At 43.3% G+C, this 19,421-nt stretch overlaps 1 protein-coding gene across 3 annotated transcripts in view; it reads right to left on the minus strand.

Moving 5' to 3' along the window:
• Window positions 1–19,421, minus strand: part of LOC144936229 (protein diaphanous homolog 2-like) — a 111,960-nt gene that overhangs the window by 24,502 nt on the left and 68,037 nt on the right. For all 3 annotated transcript variants that reach the window (XM_078863232.1, XM_078863231.1, XM_078863230.1), the window contains 6 exons: window positions 17,668–17,769; window positions 15,049–15,288; window positions 13,704–13,833; window positions 9,474–9,598; window positions 7,128–7,292; window positions 838–961 (listed from right to left, as the gene is read on the minus strand). In XM_078863232.1, coding sequence (XP_078719358.1) covers window positions 838–961; window positions 7,128–7,292; window positions 9,474–9,598; window positions 13,704–13,833; window positions 15,049–15,288; window positions 17,668–17,769 — 886 coding nt within the window. The remainder of the gene's footprint in view (window positions 1–837; window positions 962–7,127; window positions 7,293–9,473; window positions 9,599–13,703; window positions 13,834–15,048; window positions 15,289–17,667; window positions 17,770–19,421) is intronic.

Raw genomic sequence — 19,421 nt, forward strand, 5'->3', positions numbered from 1 at the left:
TACGTTTCAGTAGAAACCCTACACATATAGTGCAGCATACAGTAATCTAGCTCATGGAATATGGTAACAATTGATTCACAACACAATCCCTTTAATCTTATGGATTTTCGCATTGTTATCATTTTTCTGGTGGGTGGGGGGGGGGTTAGGAAGATCTCAATTGACAAAATATTTCGTGAACAATTCAAAATAAATGCATCTCTATTGTTCGTTTGATTCTTTGAAAGATTAAAACGACAATGCTTAAAAAAACATATAGCCTTTCGACGTTTCTTTCGAGTTGTATGCCAGCGTTGATTTATACGATATCTGACGTTTCTCTCCACGTAATGGGAGTTTCTGCGCACGATGGGATCATCCTCGCAGCAGCGGTTTTTGGCTCTCCATAGAACAAAGACCGTGGTCACCGCATTGCCCAGCGCTTTCAGGTGCGCTTCTTCGGCCGTCTGGAACGCTCTTCCTTCCGATATTAGGAAGCCGCTGGAGCTATGCACTTTTAAAACTAGATTGAAAACCAATTTCTTTAGAACAGCTTTTTGTGTTCAGTTTGTTGTCCTTCCCCCGCAATTACGATTATCGCGTTTGGCTACGTACAGTGCGAAAGAAGTTCAACATTCATAAATGCATCTTCAGTAACTGAGATCAGTTCTTTGAAAGACTCCTACAGCACATGCAGCAAAATGTTGGGCATCGAGCCGACATGGACAACCTTAAGCAGAATCTTGAATACCCACAAAGAAATACTTGGAAAAAAAAAGAGTACCAAATGGAAAACTGAAAAGAACATACCGTACATATATGCATGTATATACATATGAAATGTGACAATTGCGATACCTTCTAGTAACCGCTTTTTAGTTTGCTTCTCAAGTCGTTCCTTCTCAGCCTTCTCTTTGGCGAGCTGCGCTTTTTGTATTTTCTCCTCCGCCTCTCTCCGTCTTACGTTATCCTTCACCGCTTGCTGGTGGCCCATGGGGCAGGGGGGACAGGGTTTCATCACAGAGGGGGGAAAAAAAAGATGTTGACAAATAGAAGCTTTAGTACCCAACAGAAGACAACATGCATTCCATTAACCATGAATAGCAGGGTACCCAAGCACACACTAATAAGAATTTCTTTTTTTGCTGTCATCATTTTTTATTTGTTTTTTTTTTAAAGAAAAATAAACTGCAGTATTCCTAACCTTGTGCAAACCATAACATACGATTACATTTTGCAACACTTCAAAGACAAAGAGGAATGAATGATATGAAAAGGGGAGTAAGGGATAAAAAACAATAACAAAAGCAACAGAAATACCAGAATTTCCATTAGCTCCTTGTCTAAATATCAACTGTAGACTGCCCTTTTGCAAAGGGTGAAGAAACATTTCAAAACATCTCTCAGAAAGCGCACCGGAAAAGACAGAGGCAGATCAAATCATGCATAATTTAGAGGGCACTTCTTGCCTTCCTCCTGGTTTGAAAAAGTTTACGAGAGTCACCGAGGGTCCCAGTAGGATTCTGGCAGGCTCCGGAAAGTGCAGAATTCTGCTTCCAACTGCTGCATCTGCCAAGTTCAATGCTCCCTCAGTTGTCTGATTTTGTTTTCCGTTAGTGCACACGAATTGAAGAAGAGCCAGCATCTGGTTGCCACAACGGTGCTTTTGAATGCATCCCTAATTTCTTTGGACACTCGAGTATGAAAAATGGGGCCACGTGAAAGCAACTGAAAGGAGGTGTACCTGCGGCGCATTACAAATCCTGCACACGTCTCAATTCCAAATGCCAGTAAACAGGAAAATAAGAGGACACAATGCAGTTGGAAGTGAATTACACGTAAAATTAAGAGCGAGAGATATGGTGAGGCACTGCAGGCATGCACTTGCATGGGCCCATGTACTCCGTGCATCCCTCCGTCATAAAGCCGGCCTCCCGTTGCTTCCACTGAGCACATTTTCCCCGCACGGGAGGCAGTGCAAATTGGCAAAAACGAGCGCAGGTAATGAGGACATCAATTTCGTCATCAAGCTGTCAATCCCATAATTCCCTCCCTCGTTTCGCTAAAGCCCTAAGTCTTTTCATACATTGCAAGAATCAGGGTAATAAGTATGTGCTTCCAATTCACTTCAGATTGAGGATATAAAAAAAATCTGTCCAATAGCCAATAAATGGCAGATATTTTAGTTCAATTATTATTTCTTTCTTTTCTTTCTTTTTTTTCTTTATGTTGAATGAAAAATCACTCAAGACATGGGATTAATTTAATAGTGAATATCGTTTAGACAGTGATGAACAATTCAGACAACTTACACAATATGAAACTCCATGCAAATGCTCTATTTTCACAAGTCAGCTATATTTTGAAATTCTTGCTTAAAATTCATGTTTAGGATATAACCGTGAAGTTTAGTGTGATGCAATGTTCTTGAGAGCTGGTGAAAGACCATCCAAAATCGTGGCCACCTGCACAACTCATAATGAGGTGCAGGGAATGCAAGCAGTGATTAATTAGACGCTAAGTGCCATTAACGATGCCGGGCTGCCCGCAATTATCAGAGTACGGGCCACGGGGTGGGTTGTCGGCATGCTGAAGCCTGATCCACACATGCTCACGGCTTCACAGAGGTGAGATTAGTTGCTGAAAAAAGCACGCTTGCATTAAGGTCACTCGCTTTAAATACTGAAGGGGCTGATCTGTGACCTGGCATGAAGCACACCGCTTGCCTGATACTGCAGTGCCGTTTGATGTAAATTGAATCTGGCGAGCAAACACGCAGCATTAAAACAACAGGCAATAGTTGCAGTGTGATGATGCAGCGGATCATGCTTTATTTACACGCACATGCAATGCCGTGCAGCTTCTCCTCTTAGGGATTACAGCATCTCGCTGTTGCTTGAAAATTCTTGGCCGTTAATCTGTCTAAATTAGTATTTCTGACAGAATGCTGACCCCGCTGCACAGTGATAACTGAAGACGACAGCTGGGAAGGTGACTGTCAAGTGCGGGATGGGCTCCGGTGCAATCTGGCTATAAAATGTATTGCAAGCCAGTTTGTACCATTTATAAATATTGCCGTTTCATTTCATATACGATGCATATACGCTCACACACAACACTGTGGATGTATTCAGTCCTAAAATAGATTTAATTCAGGCTTTAATTGCCATAGCCATCCAGTAGCTCCCGCTGTAAGGTAGTCTGTAAGTGGTATAGCAGGAAATGAAAAGGCGATGACAGACAAAGGCCCAAAAGATCACACCTGCCATCAGGTTAAGGGACACTCGTGCGCAAGCCCTTCGTTTCATCTGGCTGCCTTTGCGAAGGGAAGAACATATATATTTTGTATGCCTTGTACGAAACTATAGCTTTCATGCTCAAGAATTCATCCCAATGTGGCCATCTCAATTTCAGGAATGCATTTTGGCAGATGAATATCTTCCCTCGGCAGTTCACGGCATGTTACTTTCTCCTCTCAATCTGTGGCCTAAGCACTTGCATCGTGCTCAGACTGGATAGGATTAAAGCGATATCGATAAGGCCACACTCTGAGTTACCCACCGGATTAGTGGCTGTAAACAAGTTAATCTCTTGCAAAGTCAGGCCCATTCGCTCCCAGGTTAGCCAGTTGGCCAATGGAAATAAAACCGGCGTGAATAAATCTGCAGTCCAGAAGGTACATGATCTGTGCAGTGCGGATGCTGCCAACTATTACATGATAATTGTTTTTTTACCCTTTTATCTGGCAACAAAACTGACACCTTTTTTACGAGGAGTCATGTTTGCATAGACCACAATACCTGCAGTCATAATGCAAACAAAAAACATAACTCTGATAATGTATGCACTGTCCTTGAAGTTGATTGGTCCACACCCGAGACAGCTTTCCTTAGAGCCTAGTCTCACATGGGTTGGACCAGATGACGCCAAAAGGCGCACAACTCAAAGACAATGCACCATCAGAGTATGAGAGCTCGGGGTAAGCATTTACACCATTGGTACCTCATTTGCCAGTAAAAAATATGATAATTGGTTTTTTACCCTTTTATCTGGCAACAAAACCGACACCTTTTTTACGAGGAGTCATGTTTGCATATACCACAATACCTGCACTCATAATTTTTGTTAGTCGGCGTAGAGTACTTCTCGCACTGGCCGATGGCCTGGCCGCTCCCCAACCAATCGGCGGTGGCCATCTCTGAGGCGTTCCTCAATGGCTACGTGATGGACAAGGGTGCCCCTGAGAGTCTTTTGACCGATCAGGACAAAAATGTATCTTTTAAATTGCTGCGGGAGGTGTGTGACTTGTTAGGAACTAAGAAGGTGCGTACGTCGCCATACCACCCCCAGACTGATGGAATGGTAGAAAGCCACTGTTGGATGAAGGCCTTCCCAAAGTTGTCGCCATCCCTCGTGGACCTGCGATGTCACAATTGACAGGAGCTAATCTATCCCTATGGCTGCCATTCCATTGTTAGTCTCGACCATCATCCCTTTGAGCGGCGTCCTGCCCAAGCCCGTGTACTTTTCTCAAGTCAAGGAGATGTCTCTAACGTGCGTATGTTCCCTGATCCATGTGTTCCTATTACCGTCTCTCAGTGTAATTTCACGCAAGCACCTTCTCTGTAATTCTTTGGGGATTTTTTTTTCAATTCTCTTTCTCAATGCCTATGTTTCTGATCCGTGTCATAACAGGTAATACACGCTGAGTTAACACTTTCTTCCATAGGCTGCAAATATAGGCAAAAAAATAAACATGAGCAAAACAAAAGTCAAAATAACATCTGCCGGAGAGACATTACAAAACACATCAGAGTATTTAGGATTAGGGGAGTTATTTAAGGATGGCCAGAATCGAAACAATGATTTAAAGAAGCAGACAACAGCAGGTTTGATAGGTGTTGTGTCAGTCATCAGAATTACATGACCATACTTCGTCACACTGGGTAGTGTTGGTTGACTTGTGCATTAGTTTAGCAGAGCAGCTTGCAGCACTACTACTGGACTATGTAATACTACGGTACAAGTGTGCTGATGATGAAGCTTTATTAAATATTCAGCATCGTTTAAAGGTAATTTTAGGTTAGTAGTAATAGAATATTACATTTCCATTCCTTTACCAAATAAAATATGTATCTCATTACACGTACTGCAAATATCATGTTATGCTCTACTCTTATGTTCCGTACATATCAAGCATTTTCACAGTTCTTCCCCGAGATCAAAAACTCGCCTCTGTCGTGGTGCTCGCAAGTGCAAAGATAATGTCTGTCGAACGCAAAATATTTCAACACAACTGGAGCTGCTCTTGCTCCTGCCTATTAAATTTGGAGTTAATGTCAATCTCACTGACGAATTTTAAAACCCTGCCTTGTATTCCAGGACCACTTATCACCACAAACAGGTGCCCGCGAAAATCACGCTGGAGACAACAATGAAATGAAGAGATTGTTGGCTAAGCATTATTTTCCCACGTTTAAGTGAGTGTTTTTGTTAACACCCAACTGGTGGCTTCACGCAGTTTTGTGCAAAACACGGCAACGTATATGAATAATTAGTTTTTTTACACAATTTCACAGACGAAAATCTAAGTTGCCCGTAACCCCCGCCTCCCCTTCAACAAATACAATCCAAAGGTGTTTTCTTTTTGATTTGGCGATGATAATAATAACAGCAAGCAGCAATAAAAAGTCAACATTGAACGTATTTCTTCTCGATCAGCTGCACGAGCCAGACAATTTTTCAGCGCTAAACACCCACAAGCAAAAGGGCGGAAAATAATAACAGGGATTCTTAAATGCCAGACGCTTGTGCATAACAAATGCAGTGGAGGCCTCATGCAAGGAATTGAAATTCAAACAGTTGGCATTGGGCTAAGCGGGTCATTATGGCCATTGAAGTTTTCAGAATGCACCATGTAAGGCATGTTTTCTCCTTGTGACATTTCGCACTGGCATTTTACCTAGCATTTAATTAAGAGGACATACTCCCAGTGTGTGTGTGTGTGCGCACGTCCGATGAGCATGTGAAGATATGTGCTGCTCTCCTGCTGTGTGTCCACGTGCAGCCTTTGCGCCTAGGAGACTCGGTATTATCGTATTGCGCACTGGCTATTGTTGCAGGTGCATTGTTTGCTAAGTGATGACACGGATACCACTGACAATGTTTCTGCGTCAACCATTGCAGGGAACATTAGGTCACAATATAATTTTCTACTGCCATTGTGAAGCGCCAATATGCTGTAACTAAAAAAAAACTTCCTTATAAACCGATGTTAATCAATGGATTGAAAACAAATTATACTAAAGCCGCCTTCAGCCAGGGACAATATGGTTGCATTAAATGTATCCAAACAGAAGAAGCAATTCAACGGGTCACCGTGACCAATTAAGGCGAGAGGCAATATAACAATACGTGTCGACGCTTTCAGATGATCACTTGAATTCGCAGAGGAGCCAGCGGGCAGAACTGACAGGCAGAGCTGCTCCAACGGTAGCGTCTTTGCTGCCCATGTGACCATTTGGAGAATGGGCTGAACATAATGAGGCCACATTTCGAGCCATCGCTGAAATCTATGACTCACGATCATTACTCGCATTGTAATTCCCCCTTATAAAATACAAGCTCGGTGAACGATGCATTCCATTTGATGGCCGGTAAAGTTTTCAAATCAGAAACGGAGTGTTGATGTTCGCGACCCACAAGCTTTGCCATCGCCGAGGCTAGATTCACAAAGTGTCGAGCGTGGAGGCCATGAGCCAAAAAAATAATTATACGCGAACAAAAAAAGGCATCACTAATGTATTCTTGCTAATGGTACATATCAGAACTGTAACTGTCGCCTGGAAATGCATGAGAAACTTTACAATAATCATAAAGATAACGATTGCTATAACGCTGATAATTGTGTTTATGTACATAATTACGCAGATGGCATTGCTCACTGGGACAATAACACATTTTGGAGAATGATGAAAAACTTGATATCTAAATTAATGGAATCAAAACAGCTACATCAATCAAGATCACGCAACCGAAAATAAACGTGGGAATGAACGACGACGACAACAAACCAACCGCTGCAATCGATAATTACAACAAAAACTGCACCAACGGTGGACTGCGAATGCGTGACAGATGCGACTCACCATGAACATAGAGCGGAAGTTGGTGAGGTCTCCAAAGAACTCCTCCACGCTGACCTTCTTGGTATTGAAAACAAAGTACTCCCCAAGGCCATCGAACAGCTTTTGCATGTTGTCGAACATGAGCGCCAAGCGACCGTACTGCTCACGCGCCTTCTCCACAAAGCCATGCTGGCCCCCGCCGACAAAAAACAACAGAGTCAAGGAGCAAAAGAGTGCGCCAGAGGAGGTGGTGGGCGGCAGGAGGGCCATGCAGAGAAGGACCCCTTTTTGCCGGAGCCTCGGTAGTTTTCGGGCAGCCAAAAACAGCGAGCAAGAAACCAAATCAACAGAAACTCAATTAAATTTCGAAAGTGAAGACTGGCTGTATCAATTCATCAGGCAGGGACATTAATGCGTTATTTTAAAGATTGGATTGCATATACCTGTAAACTTTTTTTTTTCTTTCTCCAAATCCCAAAAAGCTTGCCAAGTTCAAATACTAATCAATTAGTTGTGTCAAACTTTTGATCACTAGCCATGTTTTTGTTTTATTAAGATCTATATCATCAATATGTTAAATCATGGGACCTTTTCCAGGACCAGTGTCCAAATAGATGTACCTTAACAATGCATAAAGAGACGTATCAGCGTAATTGTTTTTAAATACAGCAATGCAGTCAACTCAAATGCAGAAACATTTTGTTCTCCGAAACAAAATGTAAATTACTGAATACCAACATATGCACACACAAAATATCAAAGAAATGCCAAATTACAACCACTGGGAATATAGCATTGCTTCTCAATTCACCATCCGGCATTAAAATTAACATGCGTCTGCAGCCTGCATAAAATTATTGCAGAGTATCATAAAATACTGGATACAAAAAACAAAACCCAGATTCCAAAAAGGACCACAAAACTATTGCATTGCCTTCGGCTATAAGAGAATCAATCATCTTTAATAGTGCGGTCCCAGTATCTTGCGAGTAGTTCCTGTAACAATACCTTGATGTAAGAACATGGAGGATGACCTATGCACATCCATTAGGTATTCGAAATTCCATTTGTGTGCCTATTTATTAAAAAAACCAGGAAAGCCATTTCAATGTGGCAAAGGTTTGGAAATAGATTTTTCTGGGTAGATTTGCGTTGAGGTGATAAGAACAGGCATCAATTGCTTTTTCAAGGCTACCCAACACATTCACTCTCTGGAAAGTCATTCATTTGTCATAAGCATGTCCGACTCTCTTTCTCATGGCAAACCAAGCCACAAACAGCAGTTGGGTCTATGTCCACCACCGCTCAGCGAAGATGGCGAGTTAAGGATTGTGGGGAAATGGTGGGTGGAATGGCAGCGGAGGCGCATGGATGAACGTCGGGCGGGAAAAGTTATGAGGCAGAGGGGGGGGGCGGCAGATTAAGAAGAGAATCGCCAAGAGCCATGGGACTGGTGAGAGGAAAACAAAACAAGGCCACAGTGACATGTGGGGCGCTTGTCCGTCAAATGCTGCACACAGAATTAAGAACCTAAAAATACCACCGATGCAGTGGCGGCTTTTCTTAAGTTTTTTTTTTACCCCTCCAACATGGTGGAATCTGATTAGGGCCAGCAGGGGAAAAGCCGTGCTGCGGATTCAAACTGGCGAATTAGACCCGAGGATTAATGAACGCGTCAAATCTGGCAGGCCATCAAAAAGCCATTTCCTTGGCGCGATAACCTAATGGCTGTATATTAAATAACCTTTGTTTTGTGCAAAGTTCTTCTGCAGTATTAATGATGTTATTTTCAGTCATCTGCAGCGATATTTTGGTGCCAGAATGTGTTATTTGCGTGTGCAATGACTATTTGTTGTTTGGCGACAGACGGCGAAAAAAAACGTCTCTCGGTTTTATGACCTTAATATATATGTATATATATGTATATAGAATAATGTATTTTTTACAGCCAAGTGAATTATGAGTTTAAGATTAAGAAAAAAAGATATACGTACTTTCAGTTTTACAAAAAGTTAATACCAATGTAAATTTGTTTTCTGAATTTAACTCAAGCCTCCATACTTTTAAATAAGTATGAAACGTCATTAGAATTATTTTATTATGTTTTATTTCTATTACTTTATTATTTCCATTCTACGTGACTTTACCGAAAAAACTAAGATGAATCCCTGCAGTCACGAAAGCTTTAAATCAAAATTTAAGTATGAATTATTATTATAACAGGGTAGTTAGCATCACTTTTCGTAAACTCTACCCGGCAAATACTATACAACACGTATTTTTGTCCCTTCCACACAAGGGAAGAAATATAAAAAGGGAACCATCAACGCATGAACCCCACACACATTTCACACGCATAAAGGATATTGTCATCTTCTCAACAAATTTGTCATTCACGTCCTCGGTTGATGGGAAGGACTGGATGTCCTTTTCCAATTGTTCGATCTGATTCTCCATCTGCTTCAGATTCTTCTGGAGATTCTCGGCTGACACTGAGCAACAACAATCACACGGAGGGGGGGGGAGGATTTAAGAGTCGGGTGCAGGGAATGCTGACCAGTCTATCCTGTCATTTTGTCATGCCCTCTGGCGGGCCGCAGTATGTATGTAGCAAGCATTCTCCTGTTCTTTTATTTTGCATCAAACAGCATTAAATGTTAAAGAGAAACCTTTTTGGGTGCCGTTATGCCGACGCAGACATACTACGTGTTTAAAGGACAGAGCAAGAATACCACCAAAATAAGCTGCTTGCCCATATCGTATACAGTATATTCAGCTTATTGAAAAGTTTACAAGGTTATATAAAGGAAGAAAAAACGTTTCGGACAAGGGCCCTTCTTCACAGCACACAAGAGGCCAGAGAGGCAGAGAGTATGGCTGTGATGAAGGGCCATTACCCTTTACATCACTATTGTATATTTTTTTATTTTAGAGGCAATGTTATTGACAAATGCTATTTGTTATTTATGCACCACTGCCGTTACATCACACAACCAATGATTTCGTTTAACAAGAAAAAACTACATAAAACTGTACAATTGAAGAAATAACATTAAAAAACTAACAAATCCGCAAGAGACTTCAAATACAGAGTTCTGTAGAATGGTGTGCGAGACTCATGGTTGCAGGTAGACTGGTGGGGCCGGGTGGTGCGAGACGTAGGAACGTTGTGGTGGCAGGCCGTGGATCGGCAGTTGGGGGTTACATGTGCGGTGGATTCCGCATTTGTAACGTTAATGAGTGTTCCGTTTACGACAAGAAGCCTCGACGGGACGGCCGCTAACTGATCGTATGGCATTGCGAAGGAAGGCTTCACAGCCGATATCTGCGTGGTGGCATGCAGAGCGTGCAGAGTGTCAGGGAGGGCGTCCAGATGCTGCACTCTACTAATAGGATTTGGCTTTCCGTAGCTCTCGGGGTTTTTTTCCTTTCTCCCCATTCCTCCCCAATCCTCCGTTCCTCAACTTCAAAACCGTGTCGGTCGTAGACTGTGCCGATCTTTCATCTTCATTAGTGCCCGGGTCCCCCCAGACACTAGCAAAAGCACGTGAGCGGCATCGATCTTCATATTGGCAAGCAGTTGCCGTAGCAACCTACAATTTCAGTGCTGGAACTTCCCTTAAATCCCCTCCCTCCTCTCCTAATCTGGAGTTTATGGCCGGAAGGTACACTTCTTCAGTTTTCACTCGCAATAGCAAGGAGATAAAAAAATGAAAAAGGTAAGTGCACAAAGACACACAAATGTTGAAAGGGCCTAGATGAACCAAAACCCAAGAGCTTGACCATGTATTCAAAATGTCGTGTTTCCCCCCTACGTATGCCTTGCAAAGGGCTCTGCTTTGTGGCAGCATGCTCCCCCCCAGCCAGATGAACGGGGCTTGCAGACATCTCTGCCGCCGGCTCCTTGAAGAAACATCCCGGGGAATGTCCTCCTGCAAGGCGATGAGACCCGAGAGCCACCGCAGGAGGTCCCGGCTGAGAATGCATCACAAACAAAGTTCCTCGTGTAGCACCCCCGCGGGGGGTCCCAATCCGTTTGGAGACACCGTCGCGAGGCCCTGTCTACTGTCGCCACCATATGGCCCAGCGCTACTAGGAAGCACCTCGCGCCCCCCTCCCTTCGTTGTCCAACAATCTGACCGCCTCTGCCTTGAGGCAGCCAGACCGACCTTCTTCACTGTGGGAAAAAAAACCTTCCCCAGGGTTGCGTCGCTCACGGCTCATGGGTCTTTCAACCTCCTTGTCGGTCGCAAACTGCACTCGAGGCCATTCAGGGCAAACACGTGTTCCTTGAATGTTTGAACCACCTTCGCCACAGATCTCTGCAGGCCCTCCCCCCCCACCCCTGGACCCTAATCTTATCAAGAGGTTGTATAGGTGTGGGTACATGTGGATGCTGTCCTTCTGCAGGTGGATGATTACCACGATTAACACCTTTCAGTATCTCACTGGGAACTCCCTTTCTTAAGTCTTCCAGGAAGCCTTAGCTCGGAGCGTGTTGGTGACCAATGTGACCAGCTCAAATGGAACTGTGACTGACCTGCACCCTGGGATCTGACAGCCCCACTATTCAGGAAATGGTGGCCAGAGGTGACGAAAGGCGTGGGGGATTCCTCTGTATGGATGTTTGTTGAACTTCTTTCGCACGCACCATACATAGCCAACCGTGCTAATTGGAGGTACCACTTTCATACTAAATTAATTAATGTGCGAGTCTTAAGTTCTGGGACCAGAACGGTGTTCAATTGTCCTGATTCGGAGCATGTTGGTGACAAATGTACTAATAATTATCTGTAAACAGACAGGGCATATGAATTATTAATCTACCCACAATGTTAACCAGGGCGGCCACTGGGCTCAAACCGTCAACCTCGACTGGACATCTGTGAAAAATAGCATTATAGCTCATAGAATTCCTCCAGTATAAAAACAATATATATTGTGATTCCGATTCTGAAAAAGAGCCAACGCACGACAAGCTGGGCTATGTCGCGGACCTGGTGACACGGCTGAGTGATGGCACATTTACATTTGTAAAATAATCTTATTTTCTAAATAATCATTGTGCACCTCGTAGTTGATATATTTTATGTGACAATGAGAATTATGCAGGGTTATAATGGACCGTTTGTGGACTGATAATCTGCAGTCACCCTAGGGGTGACCGTAGCATGGAGGCAGCATGCCTAACAGCCATAGCGCTGTGATCGATAAGAATTATGTGGCAATTCTGTTACAGTAGCGGACCAAGGAAAATGAGATTATACTTCTGATCAGCAACTAATTTTCTTGTTTAATACAGGGCACGCTTGAAACCTGTGTCCTTATTCAAGGTGACTGCTTTTTGTATGGAGAAATTATTATAAAAAAATAAAAATATATATTATTTTTGTTACGGTGGATTTAATAATTGCAGAGTTTTAACAGCATAGGTGAAGTGCTTTGAAAATGTGTAAAGGGCTATTACACGTTGGATAATAACAGAGGAAAGTCTCACAATGTGAATGTAAAACAGGATGGAAATTAGAGGCTGCTTGAAAAGACATGGGACAGGAATATGCAGCTTTTATCAAAGACAAACATGTGACCAGAAACTGAATGATAACTCATTTACAGCCCTTTGTCAATCTACTGCTGGATGAGGGCGTTTCCATGCTGTCGGTTATTGGGGGTTGACCATACTTCACCACACTGGTCAGTGTGAGTTGAGGTGCGGAGCTGGGAGGGGGAGGGAGCTGCAGTTCCATGACTGGTTGAGATATCACCTGACACAGATGTTTGTTATCTGTGGACAGGAATTAAAACTTAGGTTGCCAGGTAGCAGTGTGCTAACCACTGGCTCACTGCTCCGTCCCCTGCAATTCGTTGCTTGACTGGCAATTAGTTGATTTAAATTTGACTGGAGAATAAATGCAATGCCAAATAAACACTTTAAACTACTGCATATCACTTTGATCATCTAAAAAAAACAAGCAGGTAAATATAATATATATCCTGAAAATGTCAATTACAGTATGTTATGAATGGATTATAAAGAAATGCAATTTCATACATACTGCTTTTTCAATAGTTAAAGTAATGAAAAATCATTGTTTTTCATTATTAGTACCTAAACATGGGGTTGCAACATGCCTAGCAATAGGTGGCCACACTAGTTTTATAATAAATATTCTCAAGACCACACGTATTCTCCGTACATGCGGTCTCTCTTCAGCCCGAACGGCAAATCGAAGCAAGTAATGTTCCGGGTCAAGGTTATGTTTATGACTTGGCGGCAAGGAAATGCAAATAACAAAAATTCCACATTTTTTAAATGGAGCTGGTGTAGTTTGCCAAAAATGCTATGAACGGACCTAGATGTGTACATTGTGAAAGTCCAATTATTAGCTAAGCCATGCCTCGCAGCAAAAAATTTACTCGCCTTCTGAAGGCCAAACAAATTGAAGCAGAGTTACCCGTGAACTATTCCGAAGCTGACGAAACCTTTTCAGACGGTGTGTAAAAAAATTTTTATTTTTTATTTGGACGTGCAATGTGGGCACTTACATCAGCACGTGCAACGTGCCGAAGCAACGGAAGGCTTGCGGGTTTGCTCACCTCTGGAGGCCTTCTCCACGTGACTCAGGTCCTCGGTGAACTTGAGCACCTCCGGGTACTCGGCCTCGCAAACCTCGGCCAGAAAGTGAAGGAGTGTTTGTTTTTGGTCTGCTGACTTGGTGTCGCGAAGCTGCACACACGCACAAAGTCAAAGACGGACATTCCCCGTGTAGCCTTAACAGACTGCTGGGGCAAGTGCTGATAGCGAGGACCTATGAAGGCCAGAACGGCACACGAGGGGGTGGGTAGCCAGCACCACGTTCGACACCCTTTGTCTCCCAATTGGTGATGTTTACACACCGCACCAGGTACTCATTTGAGGCTAAGTCGACCTAAGGGATAACCAGGACCGGTTCAGATAATCGTCACTGGTGTTGGCCGTGAGCATGAATCGAACTCGGGTTGCCGGATCCGTAGCGCAGCACGCTAACCGCTACTCTAGCGCTCCCCATACACAAACACAAAGGCAAACACACAGAGCTAAGAAAATAAACAAGCAAAAAGCAGTTATCATTTCGGTAAAAAAAAAAAAATTCCTCCACCAACTCCAACCAAGTTAAATCACATGTGCATACGGAAGCTACTGCCAATACATTACAGGAATCCTCATGACAATAAGTATTTCAATAAACGAAAAAAAGGAGATTGAATGCCGTACATTCCAGGGCAGTGAATTGCAAACATCAAACCATCACACAATCCCCATTTTAGCAAGAGCCTATTATGCCGTAATACAATTTTTCTTTATAAATTACACTGCTGTAATATGATGGGCGCTCACTGCCACAATCCTTGATTATTTGCTACTATATATGTATATGAGCAGATATATAGGAAGGCATATACAGATGCATGGCGTGCATGCCTGCATACACACACAGTCATACCATGCGCACAAAATATAGATTATTAGTTATGACCTTGAATGGAAAAATAATAGAAATTAAACGGAGAAAGCTGCTGAAATACTCTTCTCGCTTAAAGCAGGAATGCATCATTTCCATTGCTCCTTTAGTTCATTCATAATTATTTTGGCAAGTAAAATATCTACACTGGTTGAAAATTACTAGAGCAATTCCTTTCTCCAGCAGTAGCAGAGGTGTTGCACTTGACACTGTATTGAAAAATAAAAAGCAAGAGTTGGTGATTAAAGATGGGGCAAAAAAGCAGAAAGCCGGGAAGCCCCTACAAAAATAAAGTGCACCAAAGGAGCGGCAACTGCTGCAGCACGCAAAGGACTGGGCGCATCCTCGGGTCACCTGAACACCAGGGGTTAAGAGCCCTCGTGTGTACATGGTCGCGCGTGTGTGTGTGTGTGTACACACGCGCGTGACAGTTGCTCGACCTTGCACAGGTAGCTGATGTTGAAGCCAAAGGTCTGCGCGTTGCGCGATCCGGCGTTCATGTAGTTGCCGAAGAGCAGCACGATCTCGAGCAGCCGGCTGAACGCGTCGCTCTGCTGCACCTCCTCGCACGCCGCCGTCACGGCGACCACGTCCGGCTTCACGGAGGACACCTGCTCCTCGAACTGCAGCATGAACTGGATGGCCGTGAGGCGGGACCGCAGTCGCGTCACCGAGCCGATCTGTGCGCAGTGGAACCATCGCTATATGAATTCGCGCACGGTGACATCGGCCACTTGTGTGTTGAGCTATCACTTGTGATATGCCAGGTCGCTTCTGAAAAATAAGTTAATATCTCTGTAAGCTTTGACCTGGTAAGATTTAAAAAAAAAGTTTTATTTGTATTTTTTTCAAGTGATTTGTTTATCTTTCCTACACTTTGCACTCGTGTTTATGTTTCTTGTTTGTTGTTGTAACGTTCTGAGCCGCCCCTACTGGACATCTGTGAAAAGGGGCTTTATAGCTCATCGGATTCCTCCAGTATTAATAAATATTTAAATTCTGGTGGCGATTAGAAAACTGATTAAGAGCCGCAACAATGGCTCTCCGATGCGTTTCCAGGTCCAACTGCGTGCTCTATCAGCAAGATACCCGCCGTTCTGCTCCACACGGTGTATGTACAAATGTGTGCCTTTTGAATTTCTTTCGCACCGCACGTAGCCAATCTTGAGAATCACAGGTGCGGGTGCAGGACAACAAACTAAACATAAAAAGCAGTTCTCAAGAAATGAGTTTTCAATCGATGGGAGTTTGTTTTGGAAGTGAACAACTGCATCAGTGCAAGTTCAAAATTCGGCTTCCCGAAGCTCCCGGCATGTGAAGCGGAACATCGGATGTCGTGTCGGGCAGCATGCGGAACAAACCGTACAACATCGGAGAGCTATACGATTATTATACTGGTAGGAACCTCCTGGTTACACCAGCCCACAGGGGATTATTGTGTCCGTCCGTCCGTCGTACATCCAAAAATGGGAGGGGTGGGGCTGGGTGGGGAGGGGCTGGTCACCCCGTGGTGCCCTTATAAAACTCAACGTTTAACCTACTCACGCTGGCTTGTGCCCGCCCTCACAGTCGGGCATATTTGCGGAATACACCACGCCGCCGTTGACCTTGGCCATTGACCGAGCAACCCAACGTTCCTACCAGCTCCCTCCGCAGGAATGTGTTATGGAACAACCATGAGAACCGAACAGCAGTTGCTCTAATTTTTCTTTTAAAATTGCACGTAACGCGTTTGAAAAATAACTTGGTCATTTAAACGTTACGAAGGTCATTGATGCATTGAGAATTACTTTTTTCTCCAAGGGAGTTATACAATGGGAACCTCATTTGCCAGTAAAAATATGATAATTGGTTCTTTACCCTTCTATCTGGCAACAAAACTGACACCTTTTTACATGGAGTCATGTTTGCATAGACCGCAATACCTGCAGTCATAATACAAACAAAAGAACATAACTCTGATAATGTGCACTGTCTTTAAAGTTGATTGATCCACACCCGAGACAGCTTTCCTTAGAGCCTAGTCTCATATGGGTTGGACCAGATGACGCCAAAAGGCGCACAACTCAAAGACAATGCACCATCAGAGTATGAGAGCTCGGGGCAAGCATCTACATTATGGGAACCTCATTTGCCAGTAAAAATATGATAATTGGTTCTTTACCCTTCTATCTGGCAACAAAACTGACACCTTTTTACATGACATGACTCCATGTAAAAAGGTGTCAGTTTTGTTGCCAGATAGAAGGGTAAAGAACCAATTATCGGAGTTATACAACTCATTGATTAAGTTATTTAATTCATAAATATGTAAAAAGAAAACTTGAAAGATAGCACGTAACCAGAAAATAAAGCAGATTTTTGTTACTTTGTCTTTTCATGCAGTGTGAAAAGCTTCAAACAATAAATAACCCCAGCTTTCTCAAATATAACGTTCAATCGCATGCCATTACACTGAGAGCACAAATCCTCGACGCGTTATATTTAAAACAAGGAATGAGGTTAAAATGTTACCGTTAGAATCACTGCTGGCAAGAGAAACACTCTGGTCACGTGCCAGAACGTCATGAGTTGAATGCATATTTTTATCTTAGGCAGAGGTCATTTTACCAAAGGGGATTTTCTAAGTGGGCCCATGGACAAGTGCATAGCATTTCATCATACTTTTCCCAAATGGGCAAATGCATTGCATTTGGAAGAGAGAAGCAATTGTATCCACGTCTTTAGCAAAGTTGAACACACCAGCGCATCACCTGTTCTTTGGCAAGAAGGGTATAATACGGTGTCATTTTCATAAGCACAACATGCAACTGATGTAACCAAACAACTCAGATGTGACATTTTCATCGAGCACGAGTTAATAAAAGTGTATATACATACATATGCCCAGGAGCCAAAAAAAAACATAATTCACTTTGAAGAATACATTTAATAATGTGTTGATGGCAACAGTTTTCCTGCCTAATTGTTTGATGATGGCGGTAATGACCACAATGCAATTCTTGGCTAATTGTTTAATTAAGGTTTTATTAGCTTAATGGGGAACCAAAATAACTCACCACCACAGAAAACTGCTCGGCCTCTGCCAAGTCATCGTACTCATCTTTGAAGCCCGCCAGAGCCTCCAGCTGGTCTGCCTCGGGCAGCTGTTTGATCAGGTTCTGTTCAGGTAGGGGTCCGTGAACACACACACACACGGTGATCTCCATACGCGCACAGTGTGCGAGAGTTCAGCTATAATCAGGCGGCAAACACAAAGACAACGGATCCCCCGTAGAGCCTTTTCAAGCTGTTGGGAGGAAAGTTCTGTTAGCGAGTACCTATTAAGGCCTGCACTGCACACCCACAACATTGCCCGGTGGCCTTTGTCTCCCCAGTGCTGATGTTTACACGCTGCATCAAGTGGTCGTTTAAGGCCGAGTTGACCTAGGGGAGGTCCAGGACCAGTTCAGATATTCGCCACTGATGTTGGCCAAGAGTATGAATGGGATTTAGCGACGTCTTTGTACGTATCACATGCCCACATACATCAACATAAAGTCCACTCACACACTCCCGTGCGTATTCACTTTGGTGAAGGTCAGGACCAGTCAGGAATTGGGACCCCATTATTATAAGGTTCATCCAATTATGGGAAATCCAGAAAGCAAGCCCAAATTTTGACACCTCCTCTAGATTGAATTGACCCCAGCATTTAATTCCAGTTCCTTAACTAGTATGGGTTAGGGTTAGGTGAGGTTTACAGTAAAGATTAAGGCGATGAATTAGTGTTTGGGTGAGGGAAGTGTTGCCCTCTTTCTGATTTTGTGAATGTGATTGCCAGGGTAAGAAATTTGTCCTGGTCGCTCATATCCACACGCAAGTGGAAATATTTTCATCCAAAAATCACGTTCGCACACGTAAACACAATAAGCATGCATTGGTACAATAGTTGCGGCGTGAAAAGGATGCACACGCAGACGAACATGCGCGCATGGATTCATGCACGACCACAATCACCGACTGCTTCACTGTTTTACTCAAGCCTGCTTTCCTCTGGGAAATGTGCTTCTGTCTTTCTTTAGCACCTCACACACCTCAATGGCACACGAGTGAGTGGTCATTGAAATACATGACCTCAAAGACGGCTTTCCCATGATAGCGCATTAACTATAAATATTTGGATGAACGTCCAGATACGATCATGCTTAAGACAGTACACCTAAAATCAATTACTTACGCTTCAAATAATACATCTTAGCCATCGAATGCACAATCGATCAATAAATTGACACCAAAAGCATTCCTTAAAATAAAGATTTTTAAATTCCAGAATGATTTTATGCAAAGTCGGTCATTTATAAAGTGCATTTTTATTAATTTGATTTTACATGGTTCCCTGTCCACCTATCCTTGTTTAATCAGTTTGAGTTACATTATAAAAGGCACACTAAGGCTTGGCCCACACGCTGAATGTCTGCGTTTCCCAGACAAACAAGCGAATGTACAAGAATAAGCATGGCCCTAACAGTGAGCACGTGCCGCCCCAATAAATCGTCAAGCGCATGGCTTACGAGGGTGGGTTACGGGGCCCCATGGTGCACAGAAACATTCCTGCCAGATGGGAGAAAGATGACCAACCAGGAGAAGAAATGTAGGCTGTTTGTCTTCACAAGTGGTGCGGCAACTAATTAAATCAATCTTAATTTGCACCATCCTGATGAGACGAAACTTGGCTAAGGGAATCATTCAAACTGTAGCCAATTAAATATTATCCCTTTTGCTTCCATGGTTACTACCGCTAGAGCCATCTTCAACATGTGATGGATGTTAG

The sequence above is a fragment of the Lampetra fluviatilis genome, chromosome 15, assembly GCF_964198595.1.
Source record: "Lampetra fluviatilis chromosome 15, kcLamFluv1.1, whole genome shotgun sequence".
Classification (NCBI taxonomy): Eukaryota; Metazoa; Chordata; class Hyperoartia; order Petromyzontiformes; family Petromyzontidae; genus Lampetra; species Lampetra fluviatilis.